The sequence below is a fragment of the Paralichthys olivaceus genome, chromosome 24 (assembly GCF_024713975.1).
Source record: "Paralichthys olivaceus isolate ysfri-2021 chromosome 24, ASM2471397v2, whole genome shotgun sequence".
NCBI lineage: Eukaryota > Metazoa > Chordata > Actinopteri > Pleuronectiformes > Paralichthyidae > Paralichthys > Paralichthys olivaceus.
In genome coordinates this window covers 99,119-125,635 of record NC_091116.1, presented here as the reverse complement: position 1 = coordinate 125,635, position 26,517 = coordinate 99,119, and the positions used below count along the sequence as shown (strand labels likewise).

General features: G+C 41.1%; 1 protein-coding gene across 1 annotated transcript in view; it reads left to right on the top strand.

Annotated features, from left to right (window-relative positions):
• Positions 1-415: 415 nt before the first annotated feature.
• The window catches only part of creb3l1 (cAMP responsive element binding protein 3-like 1), a 28,990-nt gene continuing 2,888 nt past the window's right edge, over positions 416-26,517 (top strand). Inside the window, exons 1-12 of the mRNA XM_069520525.1 lie at positions 416-780; positions 9,866-9,998; positions 10,968-11,054; positions 18,380-18,534; positions 18,635-18,716; positions 18,920-19,119; positions 19,944-20,090; positions 20,240-20,298; positions 22,093-22,161; positions 24,925-25,024; positions 25,598-25,745; positions 26,297-26,465. Of these exons, the coding sequence (XP_069376626.1) occupies positions 670-780; positions 9,866-9,998; positions 10,968-11,054; positions 18,380-18,534; positions 18,635-18,716; positions 18,920-19,119; positions 19,944-20,090; positions 20,240-20,298; positions 22,093-22,161; positions 24,925-25,024; positions 25,598-25,745; positions 26,297-26,465 (1,460 nt within the window). The 5' untranslated portion in view covers positions 416-669. The remainder of the gene's footprint in view (positions 781-9,865; positions 9,999-10,967; positions 11,055-18,379; positions 18,535-18,634; positions 18,717-18,919; positions 19,120-19,943; positions 20,091-20,239; positions 20,299-22,092; positions 22,162-24,924; positions 25,025-25,597; positions 25,746-26,296; positions 26,466-26,517) is intronic.

The following is a 26,517-nucleotide window of genomic DNA, read 5'->3' as shown; positions in this document are numbered from 1 at the left end:
ATGATCATCACTCAACTGCGAGCTAATATTTATATCAAGATATTACCTAAAAGCATGAAAAATTAGATATTATTATTGAATAACCATAAAGAAGTAGTAAAAATGAGCTTAAACAATAACCAAATTCAATTATTGTTCTGATTTTAATGCATTAACAATAATATAAGTAGTAAATAGTACTACTTACTTTTATTCTTAATTCTTTTTTTCATATACTTATATACTTTAATTGAGGTGAAAACTATATCGGCACTAGCTTTACTTGTAATGAAGTACTAGTGTAGTAGTGTGGTCTGGGTACTTGTACTTAAAAAGTACTCCTAATTGAATTGTCTTAATTGCAAATGCGCGTGCCCGTTATTTGACGCCGGGGGTGTGTAGGGGGCGTGGTTTCCTCTTTTGAATATTCATAGACGCGTGGGGTTTGGGGGGGGAACAGCGCACGAGAGGAGCACGCGCACAGCTGGATGGATCCTCCACGTTGCTGGAGTTTGTCACCGGAGGAAGAGAAGCGGCACCGGGACACGGATCCTCTCACCGGCGGCTTCACACTCCGGTGACGTGAGGAGCGGACGCACACCAACACACTCTCACACACGCGGGGAGAAGAAGGAGCCGCTTGGTTTTCATGAGTTGAATCTGATCGGTCCTCCTCACACACACGGAGCCATGATGGATTCTATCCTGGACAGTCTGGCCGCGGAGAGACTCTACCCCACCGGAGGAGCCAACCTGTTGGACCTGGAGGAGCTGAGCGACGGAGACTTCCTCACGAATGTGGTGAGTCCGCATCAAGCCGAACTGTCACCCGCCCCTCGGTGTGTCACTGTCACCTGGGAGAAAGTCTTTAAGTCAAACAGACCCCTGCTGTGTGTTCCGCCCGGAGCCGGACCTCAGGAGGGCGGTGATAGCTATTAGATCCTGACTGACATCCGGGGCTCGTGCATAAGTGTGTGTGTGTGTGTGTGTGTTTGTGTTTGTGTGTGCAGCTGGCAGGTGTGCTACCTGATATGTTAAGATGTGAGTTGTGGTTAAGTTAAGGTTAAGATGTGAGGTGTGGTTAAGTTAAGGTTAAGATGTGAGTTGTGGTTAAGTTAAGGTTAAGATGTGAGTTGCTGTTAAGTTAAGGTTAAGATGTGAGTTGCTGTTAAGTTAAGGTTAAGATGTGAGTTGCTGTTAAGTTAAGGTTAAGATGTGAGTTGCTGTTAAGTTAAGGTTAAGATGTGAGTTGCTGTTAAGTTAAGGTTAAGATGTGAGGTGTGGTTAAGTTAAGGTTAAGATGTGAGTTGCTGTTAAGTTAGTGTCAGGCATGAGTTGGTCCTGGTTGGGGACGTTTTGCACAATCAATGGAAGTCAGTGGAAAGTCCTTATAGCTGCATGAGCCTGTGTTTAAATACACTGTTCATTACTTTCCAATGAAGTGTTTTTCTGAATCAAACTTGAACTAGAAACAAGGCAAGTCGTCTTAATCAACCTATAAAATATGAACATCTTAATAACTGATCAGTAAATTGAGTAAATAGATGACAAACAAAAATAATTTAAGTCATTTTAAAAGCAAAAAGCACACAGAACCTTATTGAGAATGTGTATTTTATAAATGATTAATTTAGAAAATGTTTAGAGTCATTGAAAAGTCTACCTCAGTCTCTTTGTGTTGCATATGTGCAAAATTTATACCATTGTCCAGTGACACATAAATCCATCGATGCTGTTATTCGCTAATTCAGTCTTGCTCCACACACACACACACCCCCCCACACACAAACACACACACACACACACACACACACACCCCCACCCCACACGAACACACACACACACACACACACACACACACACACTGTCCAGACTGTGAGAAATTAGACAGCAATTAAATAATCTGAGCTGGCCCCCTCCTCTTTAAAAAAAAAACACCTGTTCCCACCTCCCTCGTCTCCGTATGCTCATCCAAAATCAACAGGTTACCGGGGGCAACAGCTTCCCATCACCTGAGACACTGCAGCTTTAATTTCAGCAGCGGACAAGCTGCGGCCGCGATGAACAACAGGATGTGGTCGACCGGTTATCATGTTTTTTAATCAACACAATCATCAGTGTGTTGGTTTGAAGAAGCTCAAGTGCTGCATTAGGGACATAAGTAAAGATGAAGAGGGAATCTAACTCCTGAGTGAGCTGGTGATACCAAAATCTACTCTGTGCTTGACCGAGCTTTGCACTCCTCTAATTCAAGGAAGCAGCAGTGACAGCCTGTTGCACAGTTTCATGATATATATCAAAGTAGAAACTCCGTTGTCTTTTCCTTCTATCATCTCTCTCTCTTTTCCACCCACTCTGTCATCCTCTCTTTCCTCTTTTTAAACAGTTTCTCTTTATTTTAGACGGTGAGTCAGCCGAGCAGTCTGCTTGTGGTTTATACCCCTCTGTCTCCGTTCTAAATAAAGTTGTCCACTCCTCTGTGAAGCCGCTGGGCTGGGCCCTGCCGCTGAGGACATGGGAAAGGGCGGCCGATGAGCCAACGCTTATACATACTTCAGTCTATAATCTGTAGCTGTGTGGCTCAGATGTGACGGGGAGGAGATCACAGACAGGTTACCTGTGTTTCCCTCTGTTTCTGTCTCCATCAGAAGGGTGGGGTGTAGATGTGAGCAGCTCTCAGGGGCTCGGCCTCAACAGTGGACACTTGCAGCAAAGCAATCAACTGCTGTATTAACAGAAACTCTTGGGGACTCTTGACTCTTTACCGGCCATTTGTGTGTTATAAAGCTGCAAACACAAATACTGACATTTCATCGCTTTACAAATGTGGATAAGATGAAGTTATTGGCAAACAGTTTCCAAATTAACACAACAGCACTCATCTGGAGTCATGTCCTGCCACTTGGTTATTGTAAACCTAATATTCCTTCTAATTTGTAGCTCAAGCTTCTCACCTCAGCATCTGTTGCTCCAGTCGTTATGAGTCACACCACCTCGTCACCATGAACAGCATCTGTCACAGTACATGCACGGCCCATCCGGTGATAATATAGAAATATTGATTACAGCAGCTTCAATGTTGGGAGAAGAGTGAAAATAGAGAACCAGTGTTGCAAGGGCGAAAGTGATTGATGGCTGTTTCCAGTGTGTCCGTCATCACGTCTGTCCTGAAGAGGGATGAAATATGGACGACACAGGGAAACAGACAATTTCTGCCATGCCTGTTATTTATCGTAGTTCAGTTTGTGTCCTGTTGATAACGAGGATAAAGTATTTTAATATTTCACCTTTCAAACCTTTCAAATGGACACTTCCTTGATAAGCAGATAAAAGAGTCACGAGATTGACGGAGAAAAGCTGATCGTTCAGGATCCGTGCCGTTTATTTAAAGCAGGAAATCACAGAATTGTTTTCAATTAAAGTAGGAGTTCAAATGCTATTAAACGTGAACATGCTTTGGCTGCAGTTTCAGCTGAACAGATGCTTCGAGGCCGATCAGCGATGACTGACGGCTTCTTGTCTGTTTTCACGATCCAGCTGCATTTGTGCGTCATGTGCACTGGACCTTTGGACCACAGCGTAAAGCATGAATCACAGATCGCATCATTTATCCTCATCGGGTCAGAACAGATCTGCATGTAGCTCTCCTTCATCACACTAGAAATGATTTAAAGAAGTAAACGATTGTTAATAAATGATCATGATTTGATATTTTCCTCAACTGTAACTTTAGATAAGACAAATTCCCTATTTAAAATTTTTAAAAGTGGAAAAGAAGTGAACACGTGTGTGTTACCTTGAGACTCAGAGACCTGTTAGGACTGATCTTCTTTTCTGTCATGTTTCACTATTAATTCCTGCAGGTCCACAAGCTATTGTAACCATGGCAACCGCTGTGCACCCTTTTAACATTTTATTAACCGTCTGCCAGAGATGCTGATTGTAAAAACACACCTGAGGGCCAGTCTTTGAACACATCGGCTGTAAAATGTCAGAAAATAATCCAAGAGGCCTAAAGTCTTGTACAGTTTAACTCCGTTTGCACATAGTAGTTATGTTTATTTACTAGATTCTGGTGCTGAGCAGTTTTAGAGAGTCCGAGGTGGCGTCTTTTTAATCTCTGGTTTTGTCTGATCAACCATCACAAATCCACAGATATTCAGTTACTGTCATACATGTGGAAGAAAAAGAGGAACTTGTCACATTTAAGAAGCTGAAACCAGAGATGATTCTTTTCTATTCTATTCTATTCTACTCTCCGTTCAGACCCTGGACTCCAGCTTTATAAGACACACCCATTTCATTTGCATGCTTGTTGTGGATTGGCTACGAAGCATTCAGAAGGAATGTGAGCAGGCATGCAGCTGTGTGTGTGTGTGTGTGTGTGTGTGTGTGTGTGTGTGTGTGTGTGTGTGTGTGTGTGTGTGTGTGTGTGTGTGTGTGTGTGTGTGTGTGTGTGTGTGTGTGTGTGTGTGTGTGTGCGCGAGAAGGAAAAATGCTCTTCTGCTGTTTTACTGAGAACTCAGTTCACTTCTGTCTCTACGCACACACCACACGCACACACACTCCTATCTCGCTCTCAGAAGCAGCTCAAGTGAAGCCAACCCGCTGCAGCCACACATCACCACATTAAGCCAAACACAGTGGAGAACATTGCCATTTTCTTATCTGTGGCAGGCAGCGTTCGAACATAATGACACGATGTTTGCAGCTCGTTCAGAAATTGCAATTCCATTTTACACTGCAAAACAAATCTCATGTGATATATGACTGACTTTTATTGTCTTATATAAAACCAGTTAAAAGGTCAGTCAGTGGAGTGACTGATATAAGCACGTGTTTATGCAACTTTACCAAAAATGTACCAATACGTTTGATGATTTTTTATAATAAAAATGAATGTGACCAGTTTAGTTCTACAAGTTGCACATTTTGTCAAACCCAAAGTTATTAAGTTCACTGTCATGTGTGACAAAGAAAAGCCCTAAATCATCACATTTAGAGTTACCACTACTGACCCATCCCAGATGTTTCAGTTATCAGCTTATGTGAAGTCTAATATGCACTGATATGACATTTGTATTTATTACATAACGTAATGTGGAAAGATTTGCTTGGGGGAAGTTATTAATAGTAAAAAAAAAAGGTGGTCGTACCAAATTTACCTGCGAGTAAAACGTATCCACTACAAGTGAATCAACAACCTGTCGACCTATTGTATGAAAGATATCGGCTGATATAATGACTTTATTTTAATTCCCTAATATTGGTATTGATATCAGTCTCAAATACCCAGTATTAGTCGGGCTCTACAATGAAGCCAAAATGATCAAAGAGCTCATCGCACACTTAGATCTTTGCAGTGTTTTCCCTTTATTTTATCCTTTAACTTATCCTCCATCAGATCTTCATCATAAATAACTACAAGAAGAAGGAGCCATCAATTTTTTTGCATAGAAAATGACAAAAAAGAAAACTATTGTGTCATTGATGACGAACTAGGGATTATTTAAGAAATATTGATTCCTGCAAAGAGCTGCCCTGATATACATGTAGTGTAGTGAATAAATAATAATCTAATCATAATGTTTTTGACAGCACAGGTCAAGGTTTTGCTTTCATGTTAACTTTCTTTGTCCTCTGTAATACCATAGTACAAGAACCAGAAGAAACAGACTCAGAATTGACAAATTGATTTATTCCAAATTATGGTGGTTTCAAGGGCTAAATTTAAGACTTTAAAACTTCTCAGTGTATTTTCCTTTGGCCTTTACATGATGTTCTGAAGAGTTTACGATGGTTTCCACTGCTATAGTCATGCCATAATGACATAAACTTTTTGGCCTGGCTTCCGCTGGCTCCGACTGTGCTTTCCTTCATCGCTATATCCCGGAAGAGGAGAGGAAACGTCCCTCTCAAGTCCACGAGCGTGCGATTTCTCTGCTGTTTGATTGTTGAGGTGCAGCGACTCAAGTGGCGTCTTTCTCTCCGTTTCACCTGAACCAGTGAAGCAAATGAGAGGAGACGAGAGAGATGTGTTGAGATGCTGCCACTGTTAATTACAGGCATAACCAAGTCTGTCTCTGCATTTATAATTACTCCTTGTGTCTGTCTTCTCAGGCTCTTTTCCCTGTGTGGTTCACACCGTGGCCCCCACCCCCCCTAATGACACACCAGCACCAAAATAAGCTATAAAAACTGTCAACAGCTTTTTAACACTCCCTAATGTGATTCTTTTTCCCAGCAGAGAGGGGAGTGTTTCAGGTAATAAAAGGTCCAGACCTCTTGACTGCAGCTGTCCCAGCATAAAACATCTAAAACGCTCATTAGCTTTTCTGTCCTCACAGCTTCTTCTGTCTCTACATCTCTCGTGTTATCTCTGCCGTGCTGAATTCTGGTTCACAGCACAAATAATTCCACAATTACCAAAACATACAAAAAATGATTTGGTGAATGTTAGCTGTCAGTAACCTTTTATCTGACCTTTTCATAGGTCAGACAAAACAATACATTATCTGCATACAATTAATTCCGAGGACTTGTAAGTGTGCAGGTTGTTTATTTTAAGATCATAGACTGTAAATAAAGATGGATGACGAGTCTCCACTTCTTCCCGTTTAGCTAAAATATCGTCTTGTGCTTTCGACATCATTTGAAATCTTCTCAGTATCGATCGGAGATGGAGTCGCTCTATCTAGGTCCCACCGATGCAAGTGCTTAACCAAAGTCGGTCTCAGCTGTCAATCATGACATCTAATGGTACACAGTTTGATTGGTCTCCTTCCATCATTCATCTATCTCCAGGCTTTGAGCCTTTAGGGTCCGGCCACACCCCAGAGGAGGACACACATGTCTGCAGGGGTTTAGGAAAACCAGAAATGGTGCCATGCATACATCATCATGCCAAGTGATGAATGCAGAAGAGATAATCCTCAAACAGGGCTGTGCTCTCTGTAGGTGAGAGCTGTATCACAAGCTCCAGGTGTGAGTGCATGGCAAACCTATGCCAGCTGAATATTGCCGAACAGGGTCACGACTGTGCTTCAGTGTAAATGAAAGATTCCACTGCTGCAGTTAAATTCTATAAAGTAAACTGTCAGTGTAGCTGGTAGGGAGCAACATCAACACCAATGTTGTTGGACTAATGCAGCCACTGCAGCACATATTAGATAATACATCAGTGCATCTCGCTCCCTGCATCATTACAGCAATTCCACCCACTTCTTTGCATCTAGGAAACTTTTCACTGTTTATTTTTCGAGTAGCCCAGTTTAAATGTGACTTATATTTCCCTGATGGAGTTGAAGGGGCTGTGTCGCTGTTATTTGAAGGGATATTGTTGTAACGTTGCCGTGCAGCCAGAGGACAAGGCCGCTCTGTCAGTATTACTGTTGCAGTGTGTGGGTATGTTCTTTTCTATGAATGAATGAGTATTCATTTATGTATGAGGAGGCAAGTGGCTGCAGGATCAGTGAGTGTGTGCACACGGCTTTTTGAGCAGAGATCATTATATCCCTGTTAATCCTTTGTGTGTCTTGGATTCTTTTGTTATTCTTATTGCAGATGTTAAATCACCAGGTTTCTTTGCTAAATGGCTATTGCTTGTTTTAAATTGGCCTTTTTTCAGAATAAACAACTGAAATATGCTCATTTTCCTGCAGACAACTCAATGTTTCAATCATTTCAAATCTCACAAGAGTTCACAGTTGAGTTTCAAAACATCAGCACTTCTCTGCATGTCATGTACTTCTGTTATTTTGCCCACTGTGTGTATGCTGACCTTGTGTTTGTGCTCACGTTGCATGGTTTCTTGAAACAGCTGCGGGCGTCCCACAGACACACACTGAGATAATGCGTGTGGTTAATGGTGTCAACATCAGAAACTTGAGTATTGCCTATAATGAGGTAGTCTGACTATCATGCCTGATTACGCTCTAAACTGCAAACACTTCTTCGGTGTTTGAGCCATATAAAAGCAGCTGTAGATGTCTATAAACTGAGTGATACAGATTTAAGAGGACGTTTTTGTTGTGGACGATCCCTTTCTGGCACAACAGAGGCAACTCTCTTTTACATTAACTAACAAGTATTTGTCTAAAAAGTTGCTTGATTTGTTGCTAGCTGCTTTAAAATGTGTTGTGAGAGAAGTTTGTGATGTAACGACAAATGTACTAAGTTGGAAAACACTACCTGTAAATGTCCCCCTGATGAGGTAATAGAAACTTATCTCCAATTCTTTTGTAAAAGAACGACAGCCAATAGGGAAACTCCCAAAACTTGGCCGACCGACCTATGGTGCAGCAGATTCAACTCACACACTCAGTCAGGGATGTAGTGCTGATCCAGCCAAGAAATCTAATGAGGTAATAAAATCGTTTGCAGATAACTGGCTCCTGATTACAACATTATCAGAATAACAGTATATACAAGAAGTTTAAAAACAATTTCAAAGGAAAGGAAATGATTTAGTGTCTATGTAAGTGTTTTAACATGCTATGGATTCATCAGAGCTGCCTGCTGCTTGATGACAGTGGAGTATGTGGGATGGAAAGCCAAAACAATGAAGCCAGAAGAGGCTCTAATGCTTCACAGGGCCAAGGGGGAAACTACGGAGCCGGACCAGTTCTTTGTCGGTTCACCAGAAGTGGCCCCGGCTCACACCACACATGTGATCCATTTTTATGACAGCAGAGAAAATATTGAAGTTGGTTCTGTATTTCTGTGTTTGTTATCCCAGCTGGATCTACATTGTTGCGAGTGGAAACTGATGTTAATCTGCTGTGGCGGAGCTAAAGCTAATTTCCAGGAAGACTTGCAAATGCAAATCTTTTTTTTTTGTATTCGTTGTTAATCAAATCAGGTTATTTCTGTCACTGTGTCGTTCTGAGCAGGCATCATGCCGAGCTTGTGTGTGTGTGTGTGTGTTGTTTTGTGCACATTTGCTCACGGTGACTCATATTGTGTGTGTTTGTGTTTAAATCAGTGAAAGCATCGCACCGCGCTGTCCCAGGCTTCCAGAGCAGCATTTCTCAGCTCAGTGACTCATTCATCCAGACTGAAAATGAATCTATCAGTGACTCTTTCCGCTCCATCAACAGTCTATAATGTGTCTGTCTGGTTTCTGACTCGAAGAGATATCTCCGTCTGTACTGCGAGATCAAACCGTTATTTGATTGTCTGATCAACAGAGAATTAATCTGCAAAGTTATTTGATTGCTGCCTGACTTTTTTCTTTGTTTCATATCTCAGGTCACCTCGGGTCTGGAAAAATTGATGAATGGATGGAAATAAAACTAATAGATTAATAATCAGAAATAAAATTTATTAATTGCAGCCATAGTCTGAAAAGTGATTATTTCCAGCTCCAAATTATTCATATAAACAGTAAAAGGAACAGTGTGTAGGATTTTGTGATATCTAGTGTTGAAGTTGCATGTTGCAGCTGAATACCCCTCATCTCACCCTCCCCTTCCAAACATGAACAAGAACCCGTGGTACTCTTCAGATGTCATAAAAACTCAAAAGGTATTTAGTTTGTCCAGTCTGGACTAATGTTAAAAACATGGCGGCCTCCGTAGAGAGGGTCCCCTCGATGTAAATATAAAGTATTTGAATATAAAGGGTCTTTTCTGGGGTAAAGAAAACGACAATTCATACAATTTAGATGAAACGAACTTGCGAATTATTCTACATTAAATTTCTGCCAATAGTTCCCTTTCACCTTAATCTTACACACTGGACCTTAAAGTCTAGCAGAAATGTCATTGATATTAAAGTTCAGCTGATAGAAATGCATTCATAAGCGTTAACACCCTGATATTCGAAGCTTAATAATGTCAAGCACTATTTCACTGCAACTGTTTTATGTTCTTTTCCTCTGTTTTAGCCTTTTTCAGGTGACCAGATGGACGACTTCAGCAGCGAATTATTCAACAGTTTCTTCGACGACCATCTATTAGAGCGCCCCCTGCTGGCAGACAGACCCTCACCTTTACACATGGACATCGACAGCAGCCCAGGTCAGCTCCTTCTTTTATTATAAAGCGATATCATTACACTGTATTAGAATTGTACAAATAAATATGTCAATCACAGATGTTGTTTCTTCCTATAACTTTTCTTCGGCGTTCCTGCTTATTTCCAATGAAACCAAATCACAGTAGGTAGAAGTAACGCTGGTTGGTGGAAAACTTTCCAAAGCCCAACCACTGTCTTGAAGTTGTTTACTTTGAAATTCTTTTAGTTCTGAGGTACTCTCAGATTTTTCTTCTCCTCCACTCAGTCTCATGTAGATGACCTTGAATAACCTCCAACAGTGCAGCAGTCAGTTGCTCCACTCCTCAGCCAAAAGACCCCTGTGTTATTATATGGTTGGATTCGAGAATCTTGACACCACAACCACTGAAATCACTGAAAACGGTCTCTGCTTCTTCCCAGAGATTCAAATTCAGAGTCTCTGACTTCAAAAACTCCTGCCTGTTAACCAGAGCGAAACACACTGGACTTGCATCGCTTGCCAAGCAGGTGCTGCGTCAGATTCATAAATGTTATATAAAGTAAATACGCATAGAAAGAGCTTAAACTAATGTCTTTTACGTGTTACGATCACTGCATTAAATGAAGTCTTGCAGTTATCATTTCATATGAACTATACTGAACGATCCAGTACACATTTGTCTACTTCTTGTAGAAGAAATATAAAATTCAAATAAAAAATCCTTAATCTAATATATTCCTATTCGTGAAATCCGACTGACAAACTCACTGAAACGTTAACGCTTCTCTTCCTTCGTATCTTTAAGTCTTCTCCACCGGTTTTATCCGTCTCCAAGCATCCACATATCTGGTGGCTTTTTTCTGTAATGGTTCTGTTATATCTGAGTAAAGTAAAACTGTCCTCTATATATGAATGAAAGAAGCCATTATCTTGACTGGTAGGTGAATATTGTTTATATTTCGTGTCTGAAAAATGCTTTTGAATGCAACAGATATTCAAGCGGAGCACAGCTACTCCTTGAGTGAAGACTCCGCCCCCCAGAGCCCAGCCCTGTCAATCAAAATGGACCAAGAGTCTGGTAGGTCACTTGATATTTTTAGGTTTTCTTCTTATATTTTGCTTCCTGGGAAAATCCACAGCCAATCAGAACTGCTGCAGATCATTAGTCTGGTTCTTTGCCATGTCGCCTGTCAGCTGGTAATCTGGTTTTGTCTGTCCGGACCCTGTCTCTGATTGGCTGAATCCACTGTCTGTCATATAATCTGTGTTATGATTGGCTCAATCTGTTGTCTGTGATATGGTCGTGCCTGCAGGAGCGGTGCAATATAAAAAGACAGTATGTCTCAAGCCCTGCTGCCTCGTCTTTCAGCCTCTCTCATTCTCAGTGACTCATCTTCCCCATTATCCCCCACTGTCTTCCTCTGTCTCTACCTGTCTCTCTCACTCTGTCTTTCGGTCTGCATGCATGCATGTCTTTTCTCCATTTGTCCCGGGGATCCTGCTGCTCACAGCATGATCCCAGCCTGAGCAGTTTTCCTCCAGCTAAGCCCTGCCCACCTAACACACACACACACACACACACCACACACACAGACTCACACAACGCTATGACAAGCATATGGTTTTGAGTCTGCAGCTTTAGCCAGAGCCAGCGGAAACTCTCTCTCTCTCTCTTTCTCTCTCTTTCTGTCAGGTTATCTCTCTCACTCTCTCTCCCTGTCTGTATCTGCCTCTCCTGTTTTCTCTCTTTACCCCCTTCACTGTCTCCTTTTAATCCAATTAAATCAGCTTTAATAGAATGAATGTCAGATTGACTGCATTGCCAAATCAGCACATGGAGCAAAAAGAGTGTCGCTGTCGCTTCAGGAGAGAATGAAATTCATGTTCCACTGCTTTTAAGCTATTTAAAGATATAATATGGAACAATTCTTCATGATCTATGTTGCATATTTGTTGATTGTGAACTTGCATCATCTAAAATGTTTCCAACAATGTTCCGCGGAAAAAACCTACTGTTGCCAGTCAGCCGGCCGTCTGTAATTTTAACTTCCACTGTTTGTATTGGTCACTTGTAATTAATCAAGATTGCTCATTGCCGTTTGCTGCGTAACGTGAGTAACACTTTTTTACATCACTTCTCTCTTGAATGGGATTTGTGCCTGAGTCCTGTCAGGTAGATTTTGGTTATGGCGGTGAGGACAGCAACTCCCATGATCCCATGCTGCTTCACAACCTCATCAAATAGGTCTTTTAGTTATTGTTTTGACTGAGAGACCCCAACTGGCCGAAGTTACATATTGTGCGTTTTTTTTACTGTCTTGTTTCAATGTGTCATTATGTAACTGTCATCGGAAGCTGACATATGGAAGACATACACAGACATAAACACATTTGCCTTTCTATAGTTGGGCCTGGGACGCACTTCATTCATCCCCTCATGATTAAATGCGAAACGTAACATAAATCTTATTCTAAACTGCAATCAGTCCTCACATCTGCAGGAATACGTCTGTACTCACACGCATCAATGCACAGAAAAGCATATCATCTGTATTTGAATCGATTCCAGGCTATTTGATATTGAATTTTTTCCAGAATTGATTTCACAACCTGCGTCTGCTCCACAAAACTGGGGCATGAACTTTGTCTTGTGCTTTCCACCAGTTTATATCTTTTATTTTAATGCACATCAGCTGCACAAATGGACCAGTATAGTGTATATGAACTAACATGTCATTTTAGTAGAAGACCATTTTACTTTCCAGATACAAGTCTGCCATGATTGACTTTTCTGATAACAGATTTATACATTAAAGTATGATAATAGCATTTTTCATTTGTTTTACTGGTTTTGTTGCTTTATGTAGACGCCTCTATTGGGATTATTATTATATGTCCCTGGCACTTAATTTGGAAAATGAAACTCTTTTCCACAGGTTTTAAACAGAACTGAACATTTATCATAAAATTTAACTTATTCTTTAATATTATTAATTTGGATTTATTTTGGATAGGAACTTCTTTCAGTTGTATTGAGCTGAAAAAAATCCAAATGAAACTGTGAAGAACTGGTTGATCGTCTGTGTGTGGGAGCCTTGTATAATCTCTGCGTGCTGACTGAAGGATTAACATTTTTCTGTGTCGTTTTTGTGGCTTGAGGATTGTTCACTTATGACTTCAGGGCGATCTTCTACTTGATGCTCCACCTGGTAAACGCTGTGCTGCACTATGTTTTGCGGATTGCCTGATCTGACTGCACGTCAAAATGCTCGCTGCATAGTCTTGATTTCCAGATTTTCTTTTCTCATATAGTTATATTATAACATTTTTTTGCCACAGCTGGACTGTTCGCTGCCATTTTGGCATCTAAAGTATTTTGACTGAGGTTGCTGCCGCTGAAAAGTTGATCCAGTCTCAGAAAGCAGCAGGTTCTGGCAGGATTTGCACATAAATGCTGGTGTCTTTCATTGGTATTCATTTCTAATCTCTAAAACTCTGATGGATCCTGGTGCACACTACACCCTGTGTCTTTTTGCAGAACTTCCCAGCATGCAGTGAGAGGAGGGTAGCAGAAACTGCGGATGTTAGAGGTTTTTGACCTTTCAGAAACTCAGTCTGCTCTGAATGAAGGATTGTTTAGTGGAATTAGAAAGTATGTTGATCAGGAAACTGGATGTTTAGATCTCATATTGATCACAGATTAAATTGATTTGGCATATTTAATAATTAAGTATTTTTACATGAAGCTTTACATGAAGATATAATTTAGCAATAAATCTGTTTCCTGTGTGTTTGTTTTGCAGCTGTAAATAGTCGCCCCTGTTGCCTTTCCAGATCACGTTAACACGTAGAGCACAAATCCCAACTTCAGTATATTTCATTATTCAGAGATGATACACAAAAACTACCAGGAATACTACCATGTTCACCCCGTTTTCTAATCACATCAAATAAGTCAATAAACATGGAGTGAAAGAAATCACTTCCAACTGTCAAACAGCATAACAAGCCAATAAATGTCACTTCAGCATCGTATGGAGTTTCATCCAGAGGCATTTTAAATATGTTGGTCACTCGCACACATTCACATATTACTGAGCAAGTTGTAACTTTCTTTTTCGCTCTCAGCCTCGAACTTGTTCTCAATCAGTGAAAGGGAAGCTGTTTGTTTTACTGCAGCTCCTGTGGTGCTGCTTCATGTTAAGTTTTAATACTGCTGCTGTCCCACTGAGATCAAACACAGTCACCGCCTCCCCTCAGTTTGCTCTTTGAGACAATTCCTTTACAACATGTTACCCACACGCAAGCTTTTGCTTTTAGTTGTATTTTCTGATGATACAGCATCTGAAGAGAACCCTGCAAATGAAAGAAATATGCATCTCTTCACTTACTGCCCCTTCATTGTTCAAAGATGTCCTCGGAAATAATGATTATTTTTGATCACATTGGAACAACCAGCCTCTCAGCATTATCTCTATTCATTTTTATGAATAGATTATTGAATTCACAGTAATGCCTTGCATATGCACATCCGTGCATGTGCAATATAAAAGAGTTCTGGATGGAAATATGAGAGAGACTTTTTCTTCTTCAGTTGCAAAGCTAACATGCAAATCGAAGTAAACTTCTTCTTAACACTTCTGTCAGCTACAGTCCATATGATGAGCATGTAATTATGTGTCACTGACTACACCTCCTAGTATTAAATACATGTTATATTATGTTGCAATGTGAAGGAGAAAGAGCACAAGACGAAATAAATATTCATGAAAAACTGTAGAGAATAACTGCACAGGATGAGTCTATGCATCAGCTACAACAGCTTCTGGTATTCATTAAGGAAGTAGTTGCAGAAAGCTTCCAATCAAGTGCCGGCTTAAAGAAGGAAGGAGGTTTAACAAGGCTCAGGGTAGCAGCAGGGCCCGCCTCATTAAGACAGACTTCTGAGGGTCTTAGTTACAGAGGGGATGTACGGAATAAGTAAACAGTGGATCCTCCCAAAAATGAATTCAGTTTTTGCAAAACCTCTTTGAATCTACCATTCATGATGCTTTGAATCTGTAAGGGTGAAGTCAGAGTTAGAAAAGGACCAGAGCTGAAACACACAGTATAAATATTAATGAAAGAAATCAGTGAGCATGTCAGTACTGAACTTTATGTTTGCCAATATGAAAACTTGAATTTTACAGAATAAACCAAGTAGAAAAGAAGTGCATTTATGTTTATTATCTTTATTTCATCTGTAACTTGGATGATGTCTCACAGTGGAAATATTTAATCCTACCAATTTCGGCACCAGCATCGAACCCCAAAAATCCCTATTGGTCAGGCTCTTGGCAACGTGCTCTGTGATAAGGAAATATAAAATACCAATATACCTCGGTGAACCTTTGACCCTTTCTCATAGAGCAAACATCAGTTCCCTACATGTCCTGACAGAGCTTTTTCACAGCAGACATTTTGACATATTATAGCTGCAGGAAAGCAGATGATGGCTCAGTGTCCCAGCAAGTTGGATGGTGAGTCACCGTGCACAACAAGCTCAGCGAGGTGGAAATGGACAAATGGAATGCAGTTGTTTGTAATGTCATCGATCTTCCTGCTCTGACAACATGCCAAAATGTCCCCTGTGAAAATGTTTGTCCGATGGGCTCAATATACAAATCGCCATTGAAAGTTACTGACCCTTTTTGAACGCTACAAATTCATGTTTGTGCTCATTGAATGAACGAAAAACCAGAATGTGGAATCAATATGGCTGACCGATAAATTACTCCAGCTTGAGACCTCTTGTTATTAGCCACATTTTTGGACAATGCTGACGTCAGAGTTTATTTCTGATATTAATTACAGTGCAAATGTTGGCTCAGTGTTTGACAAGAAAGAAAGACAGATTGATTTGTTTTTAGGATAGATTCTCGCTGTACTCATCTCTGCTGTGGTGACGGACAGGATAACAAGACGAGCTTCCAGCTCTGTGACAGGCCCACACCTCCGTCCTCTACACACACACACACACTCATATGCTCACACAGCTTGTAAAGTTCAGAGCATTTTACCAGCAGAATGTTGCTAGGAAACCAGGGGGTGATTAAAATCATGTTCACACACACAGACACACACAGAAGCCCCTGTCTCCCTAAACTGCTCTCTTTCCATACACCACAGGAGCCTCTTTGGTGTGAGTGTGTGTGTGTGTGTGTGTGAGTGTGTGTATTGTGACAAATATCCTAGTGTTCATATTTTATATTATGATTATTAACCACACACCTGCAGTTCGGTTTTAGTCGGGAATTACTTCTCAAAAAAGTTATGTCATAGTTTCACTTGAGTATAAATCTCAAACTTAAAATAAAACCCTCACATAAAAACTGTAGTGGAGACGTTAATAGGACTCTGATGTTAGTTGGACTCTTGTCTAATGAGGGTCCATTGAAACGACGCCAAATCAGTTCACGTTTTCAAAGGGCTTTAATTGAAAGCATACATACTTAACAGGCCTACTGGTGGGTACATCCTCCATCATGCTGTGCAGACGAGCACAGTGCAAATGAGCAGGATGCATTGTGATCAGAATATGTCATTTTACTCTGTATTTCACTTCCTGAAAGGTGAGGGGACGGTCAAGATTAAGATAAAGATGCAGTATAGGCTAAACTCTGGAGCCAACATTTCCCATAATGCAACTCAATGGTATCCTTCTTTAGAGTAGACTGTTGTATTGCTGCCAAAGCCCTGATATCACTCTGACATCATTATGGATGTAGACACCAGGCTCTGTGTAAAATAGTTGTTCTTTAAATAGTTGTTCTTTAAATCCACCTAATGAGAAACCTGGTGAAAAGATCAGATTTGAGCTGTGAGAGAAACGGCCACCTAGTCGGTTAACGTGGATTATATAATGCTGCGGATTGCTGCATCTGGATTCCGTCTCTCCAAGAGGAATTAAAATAGCTGGACAGTGTGCCGAGTAAAATCTGGAAGCAACCAAATCTGGAAGCAACCAAATCTGGAGCGTGATCAGAAAAACAGCTGTTTGGTTTTCCTCTGCGCTGCAGCTAACTCGATAATCCTATTTTGTGAGGCATCCTTGGGGGAGACGTGACCCTCTCTTCCCAGCGACGAGGTTTTCTCCAGGAACCTCGAGGTCATATCCTGCGATGTTGAGGCTCCTGGAGAAGTCCTGTGGTGGTTTTCACATGGGCTTACCAAACTGTGGAGGAGTCCACTGCCCTCAACCCACTGGAGGAGGTTTTGGAAAAGGACAGTCACGTCTATATATACTATAAGCTCTTAAATACCACTATGTTGTTTATTTGACCCAATTATATATAGTTTTCCTTGACATGTGTGCAGGGGGGGCAGACCTTGATGGTATGCATATAAAGATAGATGACGCGTCTCCACTTCCTCCCACTATCCAGAAATTAAGACACAATATTCCGGATACCTAATAAATAGGTTTTAGGTTATTGTGAAAATAAATGTCCTGCAGATTAGCCTCAGATCAGTTTCGAATTCTGTTTGTGTGTCTATAAACAGATTTTTATATCAGTTTTCTGCTCAAACCCATGTTTATGTGCTGAAGAATTGTGATGATGCTCCACAATGAGGTTCATTTCAGGAGCTGCAGGCAGGACTGGAGGCTCCTCGTCATCACTAGGACATAAACCAGGAGTAACCAGCTTTTCTGCAGCCCTACACTTGCCTCCCTAAAAATACTTTCTCCAAGTCACAGGAGACTAAACCGTGTGATGCTTCTAGAAACATATCCTCGCTGTGTTTTGGTGAACCTCCTCTGAAATTGCGCCCTGCCCTCATTGCACAGTCGCTAAATTATGCATATTTTCTACATTGTTTAAAGGCTGCTATGGGTTACTTCTCTCAGGAAGGATCCTTGAGATGAGTTGCTGGGTCAGCCCATCTTTTTATTTCAGGGTAGATGCACACTCGCTGGAGACAAATTATGCACCACAGTTGCCAGAGCGACGTCGTCCAGCAGTCTGTAATAACCAGCCTTGTCAGGAAGTGCTCAAATGATTTGGGGAAGCTCCTTTGAAAGCGTGATTTATAAGCTCCCTGCTACTTCCCATCGGACGACCTACAGCGAAGCCTCCCGAAGTGAAATGCAGTTGTTTTCTGAAGTTCATTCTGCTTTTTGAATAAAAAAAACCCTGAGCTTTCTGTTCGGAAATTAAGTACTTGAGTTGTACAGTTCAAATATGTTTTTTCAGTTTTTACATACAGAGCTCCAAGAGCCAGAAGGTTTTCACAGCCATTGTGGCAGATGACTTAATATTATTCCAGTGTTTTACTAACAAGAACTTTGGCCAAACTTGAATACATTTAGTACATGTGTATATAAATGTACATTGACAGTATGATGTCCTGTCTTTTCCTTAGAGTTTGAATGGAGCTTCAGCCAGGACCTCTCCGCCATCTTGGTGAAGCAGGAGGAACCTGATGTGGGTCAAAGGTTAGATCCTCCGCCTCTGGAAGGCCCGCCTCTCATATTAAGCCCTGCACCCCCGCACAGAGGATCGTCCTGGAAACACACGGTGAGTAAATCCACACCACAACGATGAAACGCTGCACGTTCACGGTTGCGGAGTTCATCGGCTTCACTGTGCTTTTTTTGTGAATGTGTTGTGTTTGCAGGAGCGCAGTCAAGACAACATGAAGCCAGTGGCTATAAAAGATGAACCCAGAGAGGTCGGACAGTGTCTCAGTCTGCCCAGTGGTACATGCAGCACAGACACATGCACATACACACACATTTTAGATGGGAATTTACCAAAAATGCATCCAATGCACTTAAGAAAAAGTTCAAATGTTTGAAAGTCTAAAGTAATTCAGAGTAAAGTGTCTGAGTTCCCACACATCCACTGATAACATCCTCAGTTCAAAGTACGAGCACTCATTCAAGTTTCTCCGCGACTGTAGATGATGCTCTGCAGCTCCCGCCCACCCCTCCCAGCAGTAACCACGGAGACAGCGACGGCTCCCTCCCTCCGTCCTCCCCGCTCCTCCCTCTGCCCCCGTCTTCCCCTCAACCGCAACAGAGGCCAGGAGGTCGGGCCTCTTCTTCCTCCTCCTCCTCTTCCTCAGCCATCTCCTCCTCACCTCTCCTCACTGCGCCACATGTGAGTAGAAGAGCATAAGAAGTCACTTAGGGGCTTTATGAAAGTTATTATTGGGTGTTTAAGCCCAGCAGCAAGTTGATATATTTGTATAGATTTTGTATACAGACTTTTGGGAACCTAAACACATTGTGTCCTACTATGAATGTAGAGAATTAGCCTGTAGGGACTGAATTTACACTATAACTTCAGTAAAGTTGGGGTTTTGATGTGTAAACCAGCAGTAATCCTGGGGTTGAATCAGTTATTTCACTTGCTGACAAAATGTGGTCAATCCAGCGATATTTTAATATTGTTTTTGATCAGATTCAGCATCTTTTCCCTTCGAAAACAAACGAATCCCATTTGTACTAAAGCAGCAGTACAGTTCCTCGTGACCAAATGTTCAATGTCAGCAAAAAAAGAAAATAACATCAATGTGGTTTTGATGCATCCCAACAAACATAAAATAACAGCCAAAGTTTGAAAGGATTTTTCTTTCATGATGCAACAGAATCCTGTTTTTTACTGAACAATAGCAGCACCCACATGTGAAGGAACAAGATCGATTTATAATTAAAGTTTGGCTCTGTGATAACCTCAAGGATGAAACATTGAAGCTTCAAGTTTCAGTCATTTTTATGTCTCCGTACCAGCGACAGCCAGTGGCCGGAGCTATTATGTTTTCAAGTCATCTGAACCATTCTTGTGAACGCAATATCTTAAGAACGCTTTGTGGGAAATTCTTCGTTTTTGGTTCAAACTGTTTAAGTCATGGTGACTTCATATTATTGTGGAAGCAGAATGTCAGGAGTCAGGATCTTCATGTCGATCTTCATGTTGTGCAGAAGCTGCAGGGCTCAGGACCCCTCATTCTGACAGAAGAAGAGAAGAGGACCCTGGTGGCTGAGGGTTACCCAGTACCAAACAAACTCCCCCTCACCAAGAGTGAAGAGAAGGCACTGAAGAGAGTCAGAAGGAAGATTAAAAATAAGGTAAAAGCTGTGTCTCTTATTCTGTCAATCAGAGTCATTAAACTTCTGATTGGCCAAAAACTACTAGGATGGACGTGGTGGTGTCAAAAACCTCCTGTAAATTACTTTTAAATACAAAGATATGAATATTTGTCTTTTTTTCTTCCCAGATCTCAGCTCAGGAGAGTCGGAGGAAGAAGAAAGAGTATGTGGAATGTCTGGAGAAAAAGTAAGGCTTGGAAAAAGTCTTAACTCTTGTTTTTCCATTCCTCCACCAGGTTTACCTTCGTATCCGCTTGTCATTTTGCAACTTGCAATCATTTTTTTCTCATTATAGTCTCCTCGAATGGTTTTAAAGTAACAAACTGCATTATATCAACAACCATTAATGAAACCAGAAATTCAGAATACTCTGGAAAGTGACATTTTCTGGAGTTCATATCTGAAAATGGCAAAGCAGGGTTTTTTTGCAGAGTTTAGATTCCATCACTCATCCCGGCTCTTCGTCTTCTGATTCATTAAAGAACATTAAAAGTGAACAGAAACTCTTTTCTCTTCCTTCCCGTTCTTTTCCTTTTTGTTATTCCTTGCTGTGGCACGATTCCAATAACCTGCTGAACACATGGGTCAAATTCAAACAGTCTCTGGCAGGGGGAGTGAAAGAGAGATGAAAATGTGGACCTGTATTTATGTTGCTTTCATAGGTGCAAGTAAATAGGTGCGGTCATTCAATATGTTACGCACAGAGAGGCTCCTGCAGATGGTAACAAAATGTCCTTGTAATCCCTTTAGACTTAAAAGAAAGATATGTCCTCATCCTTTAACTGAATCAAGAGAACGGAGAGATAAGAGGAGGGGAAAAGAAGAAATCCTCCTCTTTGTGTTCATGTTTTCTTTCTTTTTTCGACATGAGGACAGAATTACTGGATGACCCTTCATAGAGAAAACTGCGGGACGACTCGCGGGGAAAGAATGTGTGTGAATGAGCCACACACAAACCAAAAGAGGAGATCAGGAGGATTAGAAAGAGAGCAAGAGATTAGTCAGGTGTTGAATTGATAAGCGAGATCAGTGGGATTAGCAGAGATGACAGACTGAGAAAGAAAGTCTTAAACAGAGAATCTCATCTCATGCTTTTTTTCTAAATATGAATCTCAAAAATCAGGTCAACTTCTTCTTTGACATAAACAGATTTGTTTTATCCACCCAAGGAACTTAAAATGCATGCAATCTTCTAAAGCCTGTAAAGATTGAGCCCTGCTCTCTCTGATATGAATATTATCATTGTCCTATGTCAGTTAGGACACAATGATGCAGAACGGAAGACATGTTTCTTCTAATGTCTATATAATCAAATTTCATGTGTTTCAGAATTATTGGGTGGATTGCAAGTGGTTTTTAATGTGTCCTCATCTCATCTGCATCCAAAAAATAATTGAGGTGAAGGAATGGAACGTACACTCACACAAAAACATATCAAACTTTGGCGTGTTGGAGTATGATATATCCAAAATGGCACTAAACCCATAATAAAGCTGGAGTTAAAGGGGCTCTATAGGCAATGAGGACCTGGGGGGCCTCAGATGTTCTGGGTGCCCCCCTCTCTGCTTAGGGCCCCTAATGTAACGGCCATCATTGGTTTTGAAGTACATAAAGTAAAGTACTGGACCTATATGTGGTGCCACTGTTACAGGAAATATACGGATCATCAATAGAATTCATCGTTGTTGTCATAGTTGTTGAGTTATGTCAGTCTGGACCTCTTCATGCCTCTATCGTGTCTAAAAACTGAATTTTGGTTAATACCTCTTGATTCTCTTTGGCGTGAAATGAGAGTGACAACTGGACTCAATGTGGTCGTGTGATAACATCTGAGATCCGAGTATCAGAATCAAGATGTTAACGAAAACCTGTGCCTCTCTCTGTGTGTGTGTGTGTGTGTGTGTGTGTGTGTGTGTGTGTGTGTGTGTGTGTGTGTGTGTGTGTGTGTGTGTGTGTGTGTGTGTGTGTGTGTGTGTGTCAGGGTGGAGAGCTACACGTCAGAAAACGGCGACCTGTGGAGAAAAGTAGAAAACCTGGAGACTGCCAACAGGTGAGACACAAACGCACACACAAACACACACACACAGGTTGTGTCTCTGAACACACTGAAGCAGGAGCAGAAGAAACTGGTCCTTGTTCCTCCTTTAATCTGTCCTCTAAAATATAACTGACAGTAGATTATACATACTAGCGTTTATGCTCTGTATATATAACAGAATGTGTCTAAACAGAAATTTATCTCCTCCATGAGTAAAGCTCCCCCAGCTCCACTGGTTTCCTCTGTTATTATAACAATATGAAACCAGCCTGGAGTGGGTGGGTGGGTGTGGTGGCATCCATGGTTTTGGGTTGGGGGGGGGGGGGTCCGTCCCTGCAAAGTCTGCAGCAGCGTCAGTCTGTCATTAAAGCTGCCAGTTAACTGTAGCTTTCCTCATGGTAAGCAACCCCCTCCCTGCCCACCACACACACACACACACACACACACACACACACACACAGACATGAATGCTAAACCACCACACAGAGGAACAATGAGTTGGCACAAAGTGGGAAACATGAGTCAGCACACAGCTTGCCGTCCCACACATTAAAGTCCACATTGTGTGTGGGTCTGAGGAGAAAACGTCTGAAATGACTGAACTAAATTTAAAGCCCTGGTTCCTAAAAATGGCCCAGATGCCGTTATTAGTGGTCATTTTGTTCTGCACTGCACGTCTGATTCATGCAGAACTGGGTTCGTGCTGCCGGTTTATTAGACGTACAAGAATAGTCTGAACTCAAATTACACACTGCATTTACATTTGCATTTTAAAAGTGCTCAGTTTCAGCTTTGCACAAGTATTTCTTCATCTCACAGGTTGAAGAGACCCCAAATACAGTAGCAGTGGTTGTATTAGAAGTAGCAGAAGGAGTAGTAGGATTAGTAGTAGAAAAGGTAGTAGGAGAAGGAGCAGAATTAGTAGCAGTAGTCAGTAGCTGTGGTAGAATTAGTAGAATAAGTATAAGTAGTAGTAGTAAGAGGAGGAGTGGAAGAGTTTCAGTAGTAACAATTAGTATAAGGAGTAGTAGAGGGATATTAGTAGTTGTCGTAGGTGGAGGAGTAGTAGTACTGGAATAAGTGTTACTATTAGAATTAGTAATAGAAGTCTTAATAGTAGAAGGATGAGGAGGAGTGGAGGAATAGTTGTAGTGGTTGAATTAGTCCTATAATAAGTAGTACTAGTAGAATTAGTAGTAGTAGCATAGGCTTTATATAAAAGGTATAGGAGGAGGAGTAGTAGTAGAGTAGTAATAGTAGTAGCAGGAGAATAACTAGCAGAATAAGATGTAGTAGTAGTATTAATAGTATTCTTTGTAGTAATGTCAGGTCTGTGAGTCCACTTGAGATACTGGCTCTGGATCAGTTTAACTTAGCTCAGCACACAAACTTAAAACAAAGGGAAAGTGCATTAAAACTAAAAGGATATGCCTCAAAGTGTCTGTTTCATGTTGATTTAATGCACAAACACTTCCCTTCGCCCAGTCGACCGCTGTGACCTTTGGAAGTCCTGTGTATTTTAAGCAGAGGCAGTAAATTGCTGTGGTTTCACATCAAAGTCGTGTGTGAGCAATGCTGCTTCGTATCATGGCATGTTTAAGTTTATTGCAGCTCTCAAAACACGCCAGTGCACGGGACAGACGTGTGCGTGGAGACAGACACTGCTCCGCTCATTGTTTAATTTGATCACAGAAAATGTGATTGGCCACTTTACTGTCTGGTTCCAACTTGTCATGACTCAGAGGGTTCAGGAGTGTTTGGTTCTCTGTCTCCGCTCAGTGGTCAGAGTGAGTCCTGACAGTTCATACCATCAGAACCCTGCTCTCCAGATCCCACTGATATACAGCACTTTACTGTCGTGTTTTAACTCCGTCCAGCTCTATTACTCTTTACTCTCCCTGGCCGACTGACAAAACCACAGCAAATCACATCGTTAAAGTGGGGAAAATCTCTGGTGGAACAGTGTAGAGTTCAGGTAAAATAAATCGCATGTTTTTTGTGGTTTCCAGCAGTGTTACATGTTCTGAGTCTACTGTACTTAGTGGTGGATGGAGAGTTGACCCGTGCACATACTCTGAGGCTTGCAGAATCCCTGACATCTTTTAAATCACTACTAAAAACATGTTTTTAAAAAGTCTCTTATTAATCTGAGAACATTTGGAAAAAAGGAGGAAATCGGCACATCTAGATGTTGCGGATTCCCTCCTTTTTTCAAACATTCTGTGATATTTTATTAATCCAACACCCATCAAAATGTATTTGTACTTGACGTGCATGTTTTTCCAATATTTATTAATCCTAGTACACATTTTTTTATAACCTACACATGTTGACTGCTTATATTCATGAGGTTTTTCCCTTAGTCCTTTCATCCTGGTCCAGCTATTTAAAAATCATTGTAACTGGGATTTTGTGCTGTATAAATAAAGTTTATTGCTATATTAGAGTATTATTATGAAAGAAAAGCAAATCCACAGCTGTGCTTCCTGTCCTGAGTGTAACCTCCTCAGACTCAGAGGAGATCATCAAATTAAAACTCCTACAAAGGCTCGTATCCTGATCTGACCAACTGGAGGCCCAGACTGAAATATAAGCACTCCAGTTATTATCCATGACCAAGACTATAGTGTTCGAATTTTGCTTTCTGCTCCTTAATAATTAGGTTAGCTCCAATAGAGCAGGTATCAATGCAAATACAGAATGACAAGATTTCTTAAAAGAGCAGATAGTTTGAGATTGAATATGTGTCTATAATCCTTGTCTTCTTCTCTCCAGGTCTCTCCTACAGCAGCTCCAGAAGCTTCAGTCACTGATTTCAGGGAAAGTCGTTCCCCGTTCTAAAATGGCCTCAACTCAAACAGGGACGTGCCTCATGGTAAAATACTTTTGTTGTTCTTAAGCTCTCCACACACACAAAATACCATACATGTATAATTTTAAATTCTAATCTTATGTACATTCCGTTGGTTTTTCATCCCTTAAAAGTTACTGACAAGAGAGCACACCATGTCTTTGTCAAGTAACTTCGCCGTGATGTAATTTTCATTATTGGTTTTCTGTTCAATTTCTTGACATGCATGTCGAATGGATAAAAGGTTGTCTGGAGATACTAATGAAAGTCTGGAATTTAATTATCCCAGATTCAGACTTTACTCTCCCTTCAGTTCTCCTGCAGAAGGCAGAAGAACCACAAACACCACAATTCAAGCCTCGTGTGACTAATGTCTTCTCAAAAAGAAAAACATCTGGGTCCAGCTCCTCCTTATTATTTTTATAAGTAAATACTCATCTCATGATTACTAATTCATTCAGTCAACTATGAACCTCCTACACACAGACACTAAAATGAAATTAGCTTTTTAAATTGTTTGCCATAATCATATCTGATGTGTAAACACCTGTTGAACTTCAGCAGGTTTATTAAGTGTTTCTTCTTCTTTGTGTGCAGATGGTGGCTGTGTGTTTCGTCCTGGTGTTGGGCTCCTTCTCCCCTTGTCTCTCCCCCCTCTCCTTCCTCAGTCACACCTCCTCCTCTTCCTCTCACTCCTCTCAATCTCCCCCTCTTCCGTCAGCGGACCTCTACACCACCAGTCAGGGTGCGTCAAGAAGTATTTTCATTTCACACCATATTAGTGCACAGTTTGTGATGTTCAGAGTAAGGACAGAGGGAAAACACCCTTTTTGAGACCAGATGCCATCAAGTTAACCACACACTTTATTCTGCCAGGAACCGTCCTGTGAGTGTTGAGGGAAAAAGTCTGCCGGGCTGCACCCAAGCTGAAATCCTGAAATTGGCCACATTACCCTACAAATGTCTGGGCCGCAAAAAAAATCATGGCACTTCTGTCCTTTAGATTGTGATATTTTATATGTTAATGGGAAAGTTTTGGTAAAATAATTTGGGATTGGTGAAGAGTAAAATGTGTTGTTTTGTCTCACTAACAGTTCAAATCCCAGAGACATTAATTTGAAATTATTTAAAACACAGAAAAATGAAAATTTTGCTTAATAAATGAGAATATCCATCTATAAATGGACATAAATATAATGTTTGGTTTCACATGTTCACATTTTACCAAATTCTAGAATTAAGTAACTTCAGGCCAAACTACATGAAAATAAAAACTGCGGTGTGTTTGTGTTACAGTCCGCTCCCGCAGCCTGCTCTTCTATAATGAAGGGGCCCCATTGGAGGAGAGTTTAGTGACATCAGAAGGGGAGAGGCTACAGTCAGAGGCCCGCTCCCACATCCAGACGAGCCGTTACACCGCTGACGCCAACAGAAACCACACAACTGGGCCCGAGTTAGACCGGAGGTGAGAGACACACTCCACCGATACTCTAATCTTTATGTTTTATATATCAAAC